At 36.5% G+C, this 14,781-nt stretch overlaps 5 protein-coding genes and 1 pseudogene across 6 annotated transcripts; 3 read left to right on the top strand and 3 right to left on the bottom strand.

The window, feature by feature from the left end:
* Nucleotides 1-1,768: 1,768 nt before the first annotated feature.
* LOC104749030 (transcription termination factor MTERF15, mitochondrial-like) lies at nt 1,769-3,653 on the top strand. The gene has a single exon (XM_010470606.3). The coding sequence runs from the start codon at nt 2,308-2,310 to the stop codon at nt 3,496-3,498; it is 1,191 nt and encodes a 396-aa protein (XP_010468908.1). The 5' UTR covers nt 1,769-2,307; the 3' UTR covers nt 3,499-3,653.
* Nucleotides 3,654-3,838: 185 nt separating this feature from the next.
* On the bottom strand, nt 3,839-6,818 carry LOC104749029 (peptide chain release factor APG3, chloroplastic). 2 transcript variants are annotated; one of them, XR_015584615.1, is made up of 15 exons: nt 6,589-6,810; nt 6,444-6,500; nt 6,285-6,365; nt 6,144-6,201; nt 5,951-6,054; nt 5,773-5,824; nt 5,559-5,612; nt 5,241-5,306; nt 4,953-5,117; nt 4,780-4,852; nt 4,570-4,702; nt 4,409-4,466; nt 4,264-4,311; nt 4,106-4,189; nt 3,839-4,020 (listed from the first exon to the last, which is right to left on the bottom strand). XR_015584615.1 is itself a non-coding variant. In XM_010470605.3 (15 exons), the coding sequence occupies exons 1-15, from the start codon at nt 6,745-6,747 to the stop codon at nt 3,946-3,948; spliced, it is 1,263 nt and encodes a 420-aa protein (XP_010468907.1). In that variant the 5' UTR covers nt 6,748-6,818; the 3' UTR covers nt 3,839-3,945. The 2 variants fall into 2 exon arrangements, 1 of the variants encoding a protein (XP_010468907.1); XM_010470605.3 differs by having other exon boundaries at nt 5,563-5,612; nt 6,589-6,818.
* A 158-nt stretch (nt 6,819-6,976) lies between these two features.
* On the top strand, nt 6,977-7,654 carry LOC104749028 (uncharacterized). Its single transcript, XM_010470604.3, has 2 exons — nt 6,977-7,113; nt 7,336-7,654. Exons 1-2 carry the CDS (start codon nt 7,064-7,066, stop codon nt 7,526-7,528), a joined length of 243 nt encoding a protein of 80 aa, XP_010468906.1. The 5' UTR covers nt 6,977-7,063; the 3' UTR covers nt 7,529-7,654.
* A 25-nt stretch (nt 7,655-7,679) lies between these two features.
* Nucleotides 7,680-8,301, bottom strand: LOC104749027 (monothiol glutaredoxin-S6). The gene has a single exon (XM_010470603.3). The coding sequence runs from the start codon at nt 8,216-8,218 to the stop codon at nt 7,910-7,912; it is 309 nt and encodes a 102-aa protein (XP_010468905.1). The 5' UTR covers nt 8,219-8,301; the 3' UTR covers nt 7,680-7,909.
* Nucleotides 8,302-9,327: 1,026 nt separating this feature from the next.
* LOC104749026 (OVARIAN TUMOR DOMAIN-containing deubiquitinating enzyme 5) lies at nt 9,328-11,230 on the bottom strand. The gene is made up of 3 exons (XM_010470602.3): nt 10,973-11,230; nt 10,480-10,583; nt 9,328-10,377 (listed from the first exon to the last, which is right to left on the bottom strand). The coding sequence occupies exons 2-3, from the start codon at nt 10,572-10,574 to the stop codon at nt 9,492-9,494; spliced, it is 981 nt and encodes a 326-aa protein (XP_010468904.1). The 5' UTR covers nt 10,575-10,583; nt 10,973-11,230; the 3' UTR covers nt 9,328-9,491.
* A 1,777-nt stretch (nt 11,231-13,007) lies between these two features.
* Nucleotides 13,008-13,706, top strand: LOC104749025 (glutaredoxin-C11 pseudogene; annotated as a pseudogene).
* The last annotated feature ends 1,075 nt before the right edge of the window (nt 13,707-14,781 follow it).

The following is a 14,781-nucleotide window of genomic DNA, read 5'->3' as shown; positions in this document are numbered from 1 at the left end:
TAATATATAAGGGATATATCTCCGTATAAATAATTCAAAAATATCAGTGTCAATCTAAATTTATTATTATGGTATATAGAATCTATACTAGTATTTTTGCAGCATGTTTTGCTTAAAGAAATGTTTTTGGAAATATTTACCAGTAATGTCATAAAATATTTATATTCACATCCAAAAAAGTTATTAATAAAAATATATTTTTTTCTGCATATAATGTGATTTGATTTTTTTTGTAAACAAACATATTTTACTCAATTGATATAAAAAGTATGTATTCAATATACATATGTAGTAAATTTACCGTATATAGTAAATAAAATTTTAAGAAGTTTATAATTTATAATTGATATATCTAAACTTAAGAAAAAGTCTAAAATTATGAGTGTTTAAACATACTAAATTTTCAAAATAACACAAGATTGAATTAATAATACTAAAAAATAAAATATCATTAATATGATACTTTAATACGGGTTAAATTCTCATCTTACTATTTTAACAACACTAATATAAAATATGTCAAACTGATTTAATTAAGATTTTGTTAAACAAAAAATGGTGTGCGATATACCGTGGATTATATACTAAATCACTAAAATTAACAAAAAAGTACATAAACAAAATTAGTATTAAAATAATATATTAACAAAACAAAAAAACTTACCTCGCAGTATACTGCTATCATAATCTACTTTTGTACATAAAAATGCAGCATTAATATCTACATAGCATACTCTAATTATAGAAAATAAGATGCACAAGAAAATGGTTGCTGCCATACAAATATATAAAAAAATTGGTTAAGTTGTCTTGCATAATGGTTTAATTCGTTGATTATGATGGTTTATTTTCTGTATGGCTTCGAGAAAAATGTGCAAATCTCCCACTTGCTATTTTATGCTCATTTAGTAAACCACAGCATTAGGTTCTTCTGTAATCCATTAAACAGGGGCGAATTTCATATTATGATGATGATACGAGAGAGGTGACTTATCACTTATCGGTACATTCCTATGGATCTCGAGACCAATTTGATAATACATGAGGAACAAAAATGTACTCCGATAAATCGTAACACTCACTTTTTTAAAGATGGCTGATTGCTTCGTATAATAAGTTAGGAGAGAAAACTAAAAAACTACTATAAAGAAATGAAGAGCTGAAGACAGAAAATTAAACGTAGAGAGACGACCGTTGTCAACAAACAAACAAAAACGTAAAGAGACAAAACTACTATCTAGTACAAAACAGGGTTCTCCTTTGACGCGTAAGAAAGTGGTTGCACTACTCAGCGGCGAAGCTCTGGTATATACGGAAATGCCACGTGCTATGAAGTTGGAAGTACATCGTATTTATAACACATAATATATAAGATCGCCTCTATATATGCATCTACGCATTTTAAGTAAAAGATCATTTAGTAATTGTAAAATTATGTAAATTGTATAAAGCAGTTTTGGCTTCATCACGACAATATAGTTTTCGTATTTAACCATAGGTAACGCAAGTACAACAAGTGGGGGATATGACTGAAGCTTGAGGACCAAAAACTGACGAAATTACCCCATCGTTCGTGTGGATAAGAACCAAAAATAGTAAAGCAGACGAGTCGGTAAATGGGTAGTTTCGTCCAACACAGTGCACAATTCTCATATCAAAGTCAAAGATATTTCTCTCAACGTTAAGGAGTCAAACACGTTAAATGCGTGCTCTCACGCTCTCGAACACATCTTTTTATTGTTCACCAACTTCACTAACACTTGTGTCTTTTTTTTTTTTTGTTTCTTTCTGTCTGTTGCTATTTTCTTCAATTTAACATTGTTCCTAGTAATTTACTAATTTATAATATTATCTTCATATATTACATAGTTCCAATTCCTTCTTTCTTTTTTTTTCTACTCAATACAGTGAGGGGTAGAATGGTAATTTGCTTATCAATCTGATTCATCTTCCTCTTCCCAAACCCAAAAGGCCTGAGTGAGAGCTTGCCAAAAAACACCAGCGAAAGATTTTAAAACCGCACGAGGCCAGCCAGGACTTGGGCTTAACGAATGCCAGCGAGATTTTCTTAACGTGATCAATCTACTGTTGCAGTGTCAACATCTCCGTGAGCCTCTTCTTTTCCTTGTTCCCAGAACCAATGCATTTGGGCTAGAAAACGGATCTGTTTTTTTTTTCTAGGATTTTGTCATTAGTTTTGGCCGTGATTTTGGTGTATCCTAAATCCCTGGCGTTTGTTGCTATCACATTCGATTTTATAGGGTGAGATTTGGAAGAGAGTTTTTTGGATTTAGGGTTTTATTTATCATGTCAAACTTGTTGTTATACTGCCGACGGTTTTGTCTGATATCTTCTTCGCGTCCGTTTAATTCCGGAGACTCTGTGTCCGTTTCGAAATTTCTCACTCATAAGCTAAGGTTTCTACTGAGAAGAAGAACACTGTGTTCAGTATCAGAAGGAGGGGAAACAGAGGAGGTTGCCAAAGATAAGAGACCATGGTTAAAGTCGTTTACTGTCTCATATCTCGTGAACTCATGTGGGTTGTCATTGGAATCTGCCAAGTCAAAGTCCAGATTCGTTAAGTTGTCATCTTCAGAAAGACCAGACTCTGTACTCACACTGCTCAAGAACAGTGGCTTCACCAATGAGCAGATCATTAGGGTTGTCAATTCATTCCCCAGTATTCTGATAGTGAACCCAGAGGTTGTACTCTTACCAAAGCTCATGTTTTTCCGTTCAATCGGGTTATCGAGATCTGATACGGCGAAACTGATCTCAAATTGTCCCACAACGCTGTCCCTTAGTTTGACCAACAGGCTGATCCCTTGCTATGATTCCCTCATGAGCATACTCGGCGAGCAAGAAAATGTTCTTAAATGCTTGAGACGTGGATATTGGATTTTCACATTGGACACTGCGAAGTACTTGGCTACACGGCTATCCCTCTGTCGGGATCTTGGAGTCCGGGACCAAAGCATCAAGAGACTGGTCCAAAATGGTCCACTCGTGTTCTTCTGCTCCGAGAGAAAGTTCAACGAGGTCCTAAACAGAGTTCGCGACTTTGGTTTTGACCCCAAAAAGATGTATTTCGTTCATGCTATGTTGGTTTTTTTCCATGTTAGTGAATTCGCTGTGGAACACAAGTTTGGACTGTACAAACAGTTTGGTTGGTCCACAGACGATTGCGTGGCGGCACTCATGAGATTCCCAAATTGTGTGAAGATATCGGATGAGAAGATAACGGGAACCATGGATTACCTCATTAACAATGTGGGTCTCCCGCCTGGTGCCATTGCTATGCAACCTTTTCTTTTGGGTCTGAGCTTGGAGAAGAGAATCAAACCAAGGAACGTTGTGATCTCTGAGCTGCTGTCTAAAGGGTTTGTCAAGAAAGAAGATTTGAACTATTTCCAGATTCTTAAGATTAAAGATTGTGTGTTCGTCGATAAGTATGTTCGGAAATTTCAGCAGGTTTCTGCTCTTCAGCCATGCCCTTGACAGAACATAATATCTATTTTTGTTTCTCTTAGGCTTCCTTTTAATGTGAATTATGACGTTATTGTCATCTGTTTTTGATTGATGCTGTCAAAATCATAATGTTTCTCATGTCATCACTTTAGTTTATAATGACCCCAACCAATGCTTAAAGTTTTGAAGACAGTTTGTTGTAGACAACCAAAGAGCTAGTTCTCTTCAGTTTTCAGATTAATGTCAATCAGGCTACGAGACTTGCATGCCGAACATTTGTAAACTGTGTTTCCGGCAAAAGTAATAACTTTAGAAATTCTTGTTTTTAGAATGGTTTGGTCCAATCAGTTATGCTCACCAGTACAGCTAATTTGTTCATAAAATCATTCATATGCAAGGATATATATAAATAAACAAAAATCTTAATTATCATGTGTGTACAAAGTATTCATTTGAGTATAGTTTCAGGATTTATCCTTAAGTAGGAGAAGAAGCAGCTACAGACTCCGAGAGTTCTTCCATGAGTTCCTTTTGCTCCAAAGCAGCACAAGCCTGCAATAAGAATTAAACAAAACATTCTTTAAGGTCCGCCACATTAACTAATATAAAGGTAACATAAAAGTTTAAGGTTTAGGACCTGCACTGCGTCCTCTAAAGCACCGTCAAGAAATGTTGGAAGCGCAAAGTTCATCTTTAGCCTATGATCAGTCACTCTACTGTCCTGTAATTTTCAGACATCATAAGCAAAACAGAATTCATCATGTTTTAAAGCAAGGCTCTGAATCCGTGTATTACCTTATAATTGTATGTTCTTATCTTTTCTGAACGAGCTCCAGTCCCAACCTGTTTCCACAAGAATTGACATAGAGCAGAATAAGATGAATATTCGATGATCAACTTGAGTTTAGATAGACTCTAAGAATAGTAAAATGAAGTGGACCTGAGATTTCCTTTCATTCCTTATCTTCTCTTGTTGTTCCCTTACTTTTATTTCATACCTAATATATAGAAATATAATGTATGAACAAGAAAAGACTAAAGTGGGAATTGATAGAGGAATAAGAAGAAGAGCACAGAGATTGCTCCTTGAATGTTGCTTACAGTTTTGCTCGCAGAAGCTGGAAAGCACGAGCCTTGTTCCTAATCTGAGTCCTTTCTTCTGTACAGAAAATGCGTATACCAGATGGTTTGTGGAATAGATCTATAGCCGTCTCCACCTTGTTCACATTTTGCCCTGTACCAAGACCTCTTTTCAGTATTATCAGCAAGTGAAATGTAAGAGAAACAGAAAGTGAATTTCTTTAGCATAACCTCCAGCGCCGCCAGATCTTGCAGATGTAAGTTCAATGTCCTTTGGGTCAATCACCACTTCCACTTCATCAGCCTATAATAACAACAGAAACAAAGCAGAGTTGACAGTTTTGGACTGGTTACCAAGTTTAAATCATAATATCAAAAAATGCAACATGTGAAAGCTAGTTTACCTCTGGCATGATAGCTACAGTTGCTGTAGAAGTGTGTACACGACCCTGTGTTTCTGTTTGAGGAACACGCTGGACTCGATGAACACCAGATTCATATTTGAGCTTGCTATAGACACGATTTCCTTTAATCTCCATCACACACGTCTTGTAACCCCCATGTTCAGCCTTATAAAAGTAAGAAGATTAAAAGCTGTATGTGTGAGTAAAATGTCTCTAAGTTGTTATGCTCTACTGCAATTTTTATAACACACTCCTTAAAATGCCAAAAGAAAAACCAGAGCATCTCACCTCTGAGCATGAAACCATTGAATACTTCCAAGAGCTGCGCTCGCTGTACCTCTGATACATCCGCACCTGCAAGCAATAGAATAATACAAGGTAGATTGATTCACTGTAGAATCTCTAAGTTTTCATTTATTGTACTTGCTTCTCTTAGCCATGAAATATAGGAACAATCACATTTGAAATATTTTTTTTTTTTATGAAATAGAGTTGAAATAAAATGGTGAACTACCATCAGACTGCATTTAATTTTTAAAAATTCTAAGCATTCCCGATCAGAAGACATCAGAAACAGATAGAAAAAAAATAAAGGAAAGCATGTACCTACAAGGTCACCAGTCCAAATTGCAGCTTCATCACCACCAGTTCCTGCTCTAACTGCAGAAGGAAGAAGGAACTAGAAGTTCAGACTCGTCCAGAAGTAGATAAGTCATAAGTATAACAATGGAGGGAAGTGCGAGCAAAAGGCAGTTTTACAAGAAAAAAGGCTAGTGTTGGACAAATGATACTACTTGTCAAGACAGAATTAGTCAGTTACCTTCGAGCAATATGTTTCTGGCATCAAGAGGATCGGAAGGAAGAAGTAACACCTGACACAAGCAAACACAATGATACAACTTAAGGATCCGAATCAAAAGAGGGATTCAAATTTTAGCTGCCAAATAACATCAGCTATGGAACCTAGTTAAGATTGCTGAAGGAAAAAGGGTCAAAACCTTAAGTTGTTTTTCAAGCTCCTCAATTTCTTTAGAAAGAGAGTCGATTTCACTTCCTATCATTTCAGCCATATCTTCATCATCCCCAGCCTCTTTCGCCAAAACTGAAGCAATAGACCAATCAAAACAAGCTTCCTGGTAAACAAAATCAAAAGCATAGGAAAAAATAAAGGAGAAGACTTGAAGAAGATACCTTTGCTTTCTAATAACTGCTTCTCACAGTCCTTGAATCTCCTGAAGACTGATACAACCTACATACAATTGAAGTAGTCAATTTTAAGAAAGCCTAGAAAAAAATTGCAAATTTGAAATACTAAAAAGAATATGCAAATACCTCGTCAAGCTCGGACATGGACTGTGCCAGTTTTTGGTATTCAGATTGATTCGAAACAACATCTGGGTCAGCTAGTTTCACCTACAATTAATTAAAAACCCATAAGATGATGAACAAAAAAAAACACTCATTATTAATACAAGAAGTGTAAGAACATACCGACAACTCCTTCCATGTCTTCTCAACAGACTCCATTTTCCTAATGAGGTAAGGTTCCTAAAATTCACAACACACAAATCATCGAACAAATAACAGACTTTGAAAGAAAGAAAAAAACGAACATTGGGAGTAAAGAATCACTTACGGCCATACAGACGAGTCGCCGAGTCCTGCGAGACGGAGAAGGCGGCCACAAGGCTAGACATACTCCTGCCGGTGACTGCTTCGAACGCAAAGTGAAAGGTAAAGAGTGAAGATGAAGGAAGGCTCGAGCCGTAGGATTCGTCGTCATCGAGCTATTCATTGTTTGTCTAGAGAGAGGTGGAAGAAGACGAGTGGCGCGGGAGTTGCCGGATAAGAAAAAGGAAAAGCCTTTTAGATGTGTTTGGCTGTTAGTACTAAACCATTCTCGCCAGTCGCCACCACAGTAGAAACCCTTATGGTTTATTGGGCCTTAAAGCCCATATAAATTCTAATTCTCAGTTTCACTTGGCCCAATGGAAGCTTTGACTCAAAACTGAAACCTTCTGAAACATCCGGAGGTAATTGATTCCACTTTAGTTTCTGTTTAAAGTCGGTGGTGGTGAGGTCGTCAATTTCGTTTTTTTTTTCCGGCGACGATGTCGATTTACAGGATCGCTAGAGCATTACCCTTCTCCGGGAGCTTCAGGTTCCTCCATTGTTTTCTCTTCTCTTCCTTGTTGTACTATTAGATTTCTATCTGTGTATCTCTTCGAATTGACGATTTGGATATTTTGATTTCTATCAGAAATAATTTAGGTTTATTTTCGTTTAGATTACAACTTTGGGGTAATGCTTTGTACAAGGAAAGATCTATTTGTGTGTGTGTGTTTATTATGGTGAAATACAGTAAGGTTTAATATTACAACAGGCAACTCGAGAAAGAAGCTGAAACTGTGATCAATGTTCTTCAACCTGGACCTTTGGGAATCATAGAGCACAAGTTCTCGGCTCAAGAGATTCGGGAGGCCAAAGCTACAGTGTCTAGAGCTGTTGATTGTTGGAGAAGACATTCTGAGGTAGAGCATGCGAATGGCCTTTTAAAAGATTACATTTATAAGTGAAGATGAAGAAGTGAGTCAAATCTTTTGTTTGTTTCTTCTTTTTTCTTGGCTGATGAATAAAAAAGGCCTTTCTTCTTGTTGAACAATCTTTCTAGAATCAATGAAAAAGCAAATCTTTCTCTTTTATTCCTCGTAAGTGCTTTTACATAGATTGTTGTTATAAATAACAAGTATAGTAACTGAGAAATACAAGTTCTTGATCTTAGCACTAGGGTTGTGTAACTACAGAGTTGCACTTGTTGAAAACATATCCGTGCATTGTAGAAACTCGAAACCCGACCCAAAAGAAAACAAAAACACAAAGAAGAGGCAAAAACAACTATATATATCACTCTCATCTTATTCTATCCTAGTTTGCATTTGGAACATTCTTGTCTTCTGTTACACCCATATGGCTCCGGCTCTTCTTAGCAACGCTGCTAGTTGGTTCTTCACTTGGAGAGTCATTACCTGGTTAGCACCACCAATTAACTGTTGTCCTATGAACACAGCTGGTACACTGGGCTTACACCCCATCTGTACTAATGCCTTCTCGATTTCCTGACCGTTTGAGAATTGATCTAGCTCGTAGACTGTCATCTTCGCCCCAAACCCTGAGATCAGTGTTTGAATTGAGTGGCTCATGCAGCAAGAGCTTTTGCTGAAGATCACCACTGGTTTGTCTGCAACTAAACTTTTAACGCTTTCCATTTTGATGTACAGTAATAATGATACAAATGTAAGGACTTAAGTGTGACTGTGTGTGAGAGAGAACTAAAGGATGTTTATGTTTGTTTTTTTTGCTTTGATGCTACTACAAAGTAAGCCTATTTATAGAGTTGGATATGTAGAGGATGGTAAGATTGCATGAATCAGATCTTTGTCACTACTTTACTTCCCTACTAGTGATGTGTCCTTTGGCGTTCTCTAAAAACTGCATGAACTTAGGTTCTTTCGATTTTGATATCAGAACCAAGTTGCATATACAGTTCATGTACACTTTTTTTTCCTAATTACGGAAATATCCCTGCCATATGGTTTGTAATGATCCACGATCCACGGATCCAGGGGAAGTATGCAACAGTATGATCATGTACAATCTATAGTGCTTTTCTTTTTTCTTTGTAATATCTTTTTGCTTTTGATGCATCCACTGAGGTGGAGATTGGATTATGGTTTATCCAGTTAGATGCCTATCTTTTCAAGCAACAATAGATTCCCCACAAGTTTCAGGCTCTAAAGAAACGGAAAGCAAGAAAAACAAAGAAAAAGGCTCATCTTTGAGCTGCTTTTCTGCTAGTATGACCTGGAGTCTAGAGAGCAAGTGAGTAATATCAAACACAGTTCTTGCTTTTAGCTTTACTCTATTGTGATAACCATTTTTCATGGTTGAATCACACAACTTATCTAAAATGTGAGAGTTGGTTAAGTAACTCTCAAAGAGTCTTTGTTGTTCATTGCGTTTTGAAAGCATGATTCTGACACCAGATTTGGAAATCTACAGAAATGAAAGAATCTTTGGCAGATTCGTGGTAAGGCCATGTGTCTATTTTTTCACCATGATTGAAATAGCAAATTTATGGGTGATAATAAGCATAGATTCTTCATCTCTTGTTTTCTTGATTTTCTTCTTCTTGCGGTGATAAAACCCCAAAGATTCGGAAGGAACAACTTGTGTACCTTACATTCCCTCTTTTAGATCTCTAAAACTGTCTGCCAAAATTTGGCTCGCAATATTGTTCAAAGGTCATCATATGTTTTTCTTCAGTGTCATTTTCTCCGTACAATGCTACTACGTAATTAAAAAAAAAACCTGCAACTGTATAGAAGATAATAGATTATGCTTCGCCCTTGTACCAAAGGAAAAAATTCAAGTTACAGATTGTTTTTCGCAAATCCAACAAACACTTAACGAAGAAAGAATTTTCAGTAAAACTTTTGATACAAAAGTACTTTTCTTAAAAGCTTGATGTAAAGTCCATCATCATCCGGTGATGTTGGGGATGGGCACGACGGAGTTGTAATGCTCCCCGAGACCAAAAGCATGCCTGTGATACGATAGCATCAGACTCGAGTCATCACTGGATTTATACTCTTTGCCCATTATAACATCTGGAAACGATCCGGAAAACACCATTATGTGTTTCCTCAAACAATGTGTTAACGCTCCAAGCTCCAACTGACCTCCCCAAGCCGCGGTTGACTCGACTTCTCTGCAGTATTTCTCAAACCGCTCTTCCGCAGATCCCTCCGACTCGGACACAGTTTCCGACAAGAAAAAGGGGAGAAAATCGGGTTTGTGGTCTCTCATGTAGGAAGCAGCCATTTCTCTTAGCTTCTGGTATGAGTAGGGAGATGCACCGCCTGAGCGAGTGGCAAGCTGATTCTCAACAGCACGGTAAAGGCAATGCCCGTCTGGTTTTATCTCACTGATCGTTAGTCCCAATGGTTTAAGCTTCTTCTCAAGCTTTTGGTTCTCAATCATACGATCACTTGTCACATGGCTTTGCTCCTCTTTGATTCTCTGCTCTCTGTCTGCTTCTTCCTTAGCCCGTTTCTCGCGCCTCTTCACGCTCTTGCTGGGCTTTGAGTGCTCTTGCTGAGCAGTGACTGAGACTCCGGCTATAGCTCTCACTAGAGTGTCCATGTCTCCTTTTTTCTCACTAGTTTCGTCCTTGGCAATGCTGCTGCCGCTGCTGCTAAAACCTTGCGAGCCGAGCTCTTTCAACTGTTTCTCCTTGAGCTTTGTGGAGAGTTTCGAGATGTCTTCTTCGACTTGCTTCTTCTTAGCCTTTTGTTCAGCTTTGCTTCCTTTAGCAGCTGCCTTTTTCAGCTCTGTCTCCTTGTTCTGTAGTTGTTTTATCTCTTGCCTGCAATAGACAACATCAACACTTAGCATCAATCACTCATATTGTTTGATGATATAAAGTTGAAAAAGCAAGACGCATTGCCAATTATCCAAACAATGCTACCTGTGCCGGGCAAGCATCTCATCAACAGTTTCATGTGAAGCATCCAAGGGGGTCTCTTCGGATACATTATCTCCAGATGTATTACTGTCTGCCATATGAGAAGCCTATAGATAAATAAGCTACAATGTCAAGATAAGAGAGATACCAAGAACCTTCAGAGAAGAGCCAGTGAACAAGTGACAGACAAACCCAATTATCTAACCAGACGTAATTTGGTTTAGACTGCAAACAAATTCAATCCAAAGGACACAATAGCTCTACAAGCAAGACCAAACCACCCAACTACTTAAGAAGTATTCCACCAAATTCACTGAGACCTAACACTAGAAGAACATAACCCCGAACCAAAAAAAAATGATATATATTTTTGTATGAAATAACCAAACTTTATGTCATTCTATCTATTAGAGAAAAGCTAGAGCACCCGTTGAATTAAAAAGGAATTGACTATATCAAATAGTGAGAACGCGAGAGAAAGGTTCCGAGTTCATACCTTTTGATCGTAGGAGAGAGAGAAGAATTGAGAAGCTTAGTGTAATTTAGGGTTTACGGCTCTCAGGCGACAAAAGATATTACTAAAAGAACAAGAAAAAAAAAAAGGAAAATGGGCTAATGTTAAGGATCGACGTAAATTATGGGTCAAAAGGCCTTGTCAAAGCGAGCCTTGTGGGCTTTCTTGATCCACAGAGCCCTCTCTGTCGGTGAGAAGGTTTATAGAATTTTCGAAAAACGAAGAATATCATTATTTATCGTGTGTTATCGAATCAGTTTGGAACCTAAAATCTTGGCAAGTAGTGACGACGATATGTTATTCTGTCAACGCTTTTTGTTATTTACAAAAAAAGAAGAAAAAAAAAAAGCTAAAAAGAATCAATCGATAAAACGAATCCATATGGACGGTCGAGATGTGAGTGTGACCTAAAATAACAAAATATCAAAAACTTGCATGAGGGGCCACGTAGTTTGATTTTCCGACAACTGGAAATATTAAAATCTAACCTACTATATTTACATAGGTGAGGATATTTATAAGAATATATATTTATATTTATAGTAAATTAAAATAAGATTAAAATATATTTAAATACGAAAAATGTTCATATGTTTTGTCTGAAGACCGATTCTCGATGGCCCTAGTGGAGGAGAGTGAGTGTCTTAAACTGAAACTGTAGTTTTGGTTGCCTAAGCATATTTGGCCATAAAACGCTAGGAAAGGGCAACTCCCATTTTGGCAAGAAAAAAAATGTGTTTGCCATCTTATTATGGGTTATCAATCAAACCCAATAGTAATAGGATCGCATTGGCTTGGCAAACATATATTTTTCGAACCGATGGTTTGACTGTTTACTGTACAACAATGAACGTAAAAGGTTCTTTTCATAGATGTCAACCCAATAATTTCAATAAAATAGTCGATTTCAGTTTATGAGAAAAAAGGAATATATGTCTAAATGGGTTACGGTGAAACAAACCAAGTAGGCGACACATGGATAGGCTAGTATCTTCATTTACACACACACATTTACATATATATCATTTAGGTACTGGAATATATAAATTTTTTGTTATACATTGTCAAATTATTTATTCCTTATTACCCACGCACAGATATTATACATATTTATGATTTGTCGAGTGGGGTCAGATTTGGATAAACTTCTTATCTCAGATTTTTCTCCATGTCAAAGATGACGCAACTGTCACCACTCACCACCAAATCTCTGCTCTTTTCATTTTTTTTTCTCTTTGCATACACTTCAAAATTTTAATTTTAAATGTAACAACTATATATATGGAAACATAGTGTATAGACATTTTCAGGCTTTAATAATCATAATAATATACATTTAATCCTATTACGAAATTCATGCATCTATCTACCAATTATTATTGCATATAGATTTTTTTGTCGTCCACGTTTAGTGCCAACATATACGAGATGATTTTGTCTAGTAATGGCTTTATCTTTTTCAGGTAACTAGACTTTATATTATAGATACAATTAATTATGTTAATGACATTATTATATTTATTAACAAAACGCATCAACTATCTCCTTTTTGTTCATGCCACATTACAGCAAATTGTTAACCTTCCACGTTTCCACTATAAAAAAGAAAAACATATAAATGTTTTGGGTACGTGATGCTACTGCCAAAGACAGCCATGGACCGAAACTAATAAAACTCGTCTCTCTATTAGTTTTTGATATAATATATATTGTGAGATTATAACTTTAATTAGTCCCATCTTACTATAATAAGTCCATTGTAAGAACAATTTCATTAAAAATCAACTAAATCACTAAACAGGAACAAGTGTCTCCATCACCGAAATCATTACAAGGGTAAGCATTTTTTTCTTATCCAAAATTATATCACAAAGAACTTAACCTCTTTCTAGGAAATTTTAATTTTGTTTGTGGGGTACTTCAATTACAACATATATCTCGTGTGGGGTACATTTATATATATATATATATATATTTTGTCCATTGTATCTTTATTATCGGAAGAAAAGCCCAAAATAAAATAATCCAAATTCTTCCACAATAACCATTATAAATAACGGCTGATCCAAGCATATGTTCAACACAACCTAAGCCTTTCTCATCACAGAAAACAACACTTGATAACCAACTTTTCTTGATCATCACAAATGGAGAGAATAAGAGATTTGTCGTCGAAGAAAGCGGCGGTGATATTCACAAAGAGCTCATGTTGTATGTGCCATAGCATTAAGACGCTATTCTACGAACTAGGAGCTAGTCCGGCGATCCACGAGCTCGACAAAGACCCTGAAGGCCGTGAAATGGAGCGGGCTCTACGTGCCCTCGGCTCATCAAACCCGGCGGTGCCAGCTGTTTTCGTTGGAGGAAGGTACATCGGATCAGCCAAAGATATCATCTCGTCCCACGTCGACGGCTCGCTCAAGCAGATGCTTAAAGACGCTAAGGCCATATGGTTATAGCTTCCGATCATCGTGCATGTATGTATACACCTATCTATATATGTATATGTATATATGCACATGTATTCTGTCAATAATTAATCGATGTGCTAAAAGCGCATTTATAATATACATAATCTGGAGGGAGCATAGATGTATTAAAATGCTTTGCTTCCTTCGCATGGATTGCTATGTTATAATAATTTCTATACATGTATCGATGTATATATGTATGTTGACTTACGTTGTACGGAAGAAAAGACAAGTTGTACCTTTAAGTACAGTGTAATATTAGTGTAGATTTCCACGTAAAAAGTAAACTCAAACACTACTACTGAATCGAGATTAGTGTTATCGTACTATAACGAATGGGTATATATTTATCTAATAGCAAAGTATCGGGATGGTAACTTGATAGATCGACGACGTGACAAGACAAAGGATGGTTATCAAGAACGAATCATACACGTATGTGAGTACTATAGGATCCCTTATCTTTGGTGAATCGAAAAAAAGAGAGAATCTCATACACTTCAAAAGCTCCACCCACAAGTCATCGGAACATATATAGAACAACGCTAACTAAAAGTCTAAATCATGTGGTCGGCGAAGATTCACGTTGCATTGCAAATTTGATCGAGTGATAGAAAGATTGCAAAAATGTTTACACATTAAACCATCATTTGGTGACGCAAGATATATATATATATATTTACATATATATAAATAAATAGAAATCTCCTCTAAATTTGTTTCGACCACTTAAATCATCGTAAAATTTTGGTTGGTGAGTACATACGAAACATATACAAACCAAACTTTTGCAGTTAGTTAATTCTGTTTTATACGTAAGATATCGTCAGGGTAAAAAAAACATTTTGCAAAATAATGATACGATACATACATAACCAGCGACTGGACGACCGTTCTACACTAGATACGTCCTTGTAGAGAGACGGCAAGAGCAGAATCAAACATGAGTGTAAGTGTGTGATGAGCAACGAATATTAATCTTTAAGCAAGTTGGTGGTAGGGGCGCACAAGAAGTAAGGGAATACTCAACTACGTAGTTGATAGATATATATATATATATATGATCGATCACCGAAAGCTCGAATCCCGTTTTGGCTATTCATTCTTATTTTTTTGGCCAAAGGATTCAATCACTGACCTATAATTAATGAGCTATCGGAGGAATCTGGCGTTAATATATTGACAAACCCACATAGTTTCGCAGTAATTAATTTGGCTTTACAATGGTGTCTATTAATATTTGTCGATCGGTATATCTAATCAGATTATTTTTTAAAAAAGACTGAACGATAATCACAAGAAGATATTTATTAATATAAT

This window comes from Camelina sativa, chromosome 16 (genome assembly GCF_030686135.1).
Source record: "Camelina sativa cultivar CO46 ecotype springtype chromosome 16, ASM3068613v1".
Taxonomy (NCBI): Eukaryota; Viridiplantae; Streptophyta; class Magnoliopsida; order Brassicales; family Brassicaceae; genus Camelina; species Camelina sativa.
The sequence above is the reverse complement of the archived record's forward strand: the minus strand, read 5'-3'. Positions and strand labels throughout refer to the sequence as shown.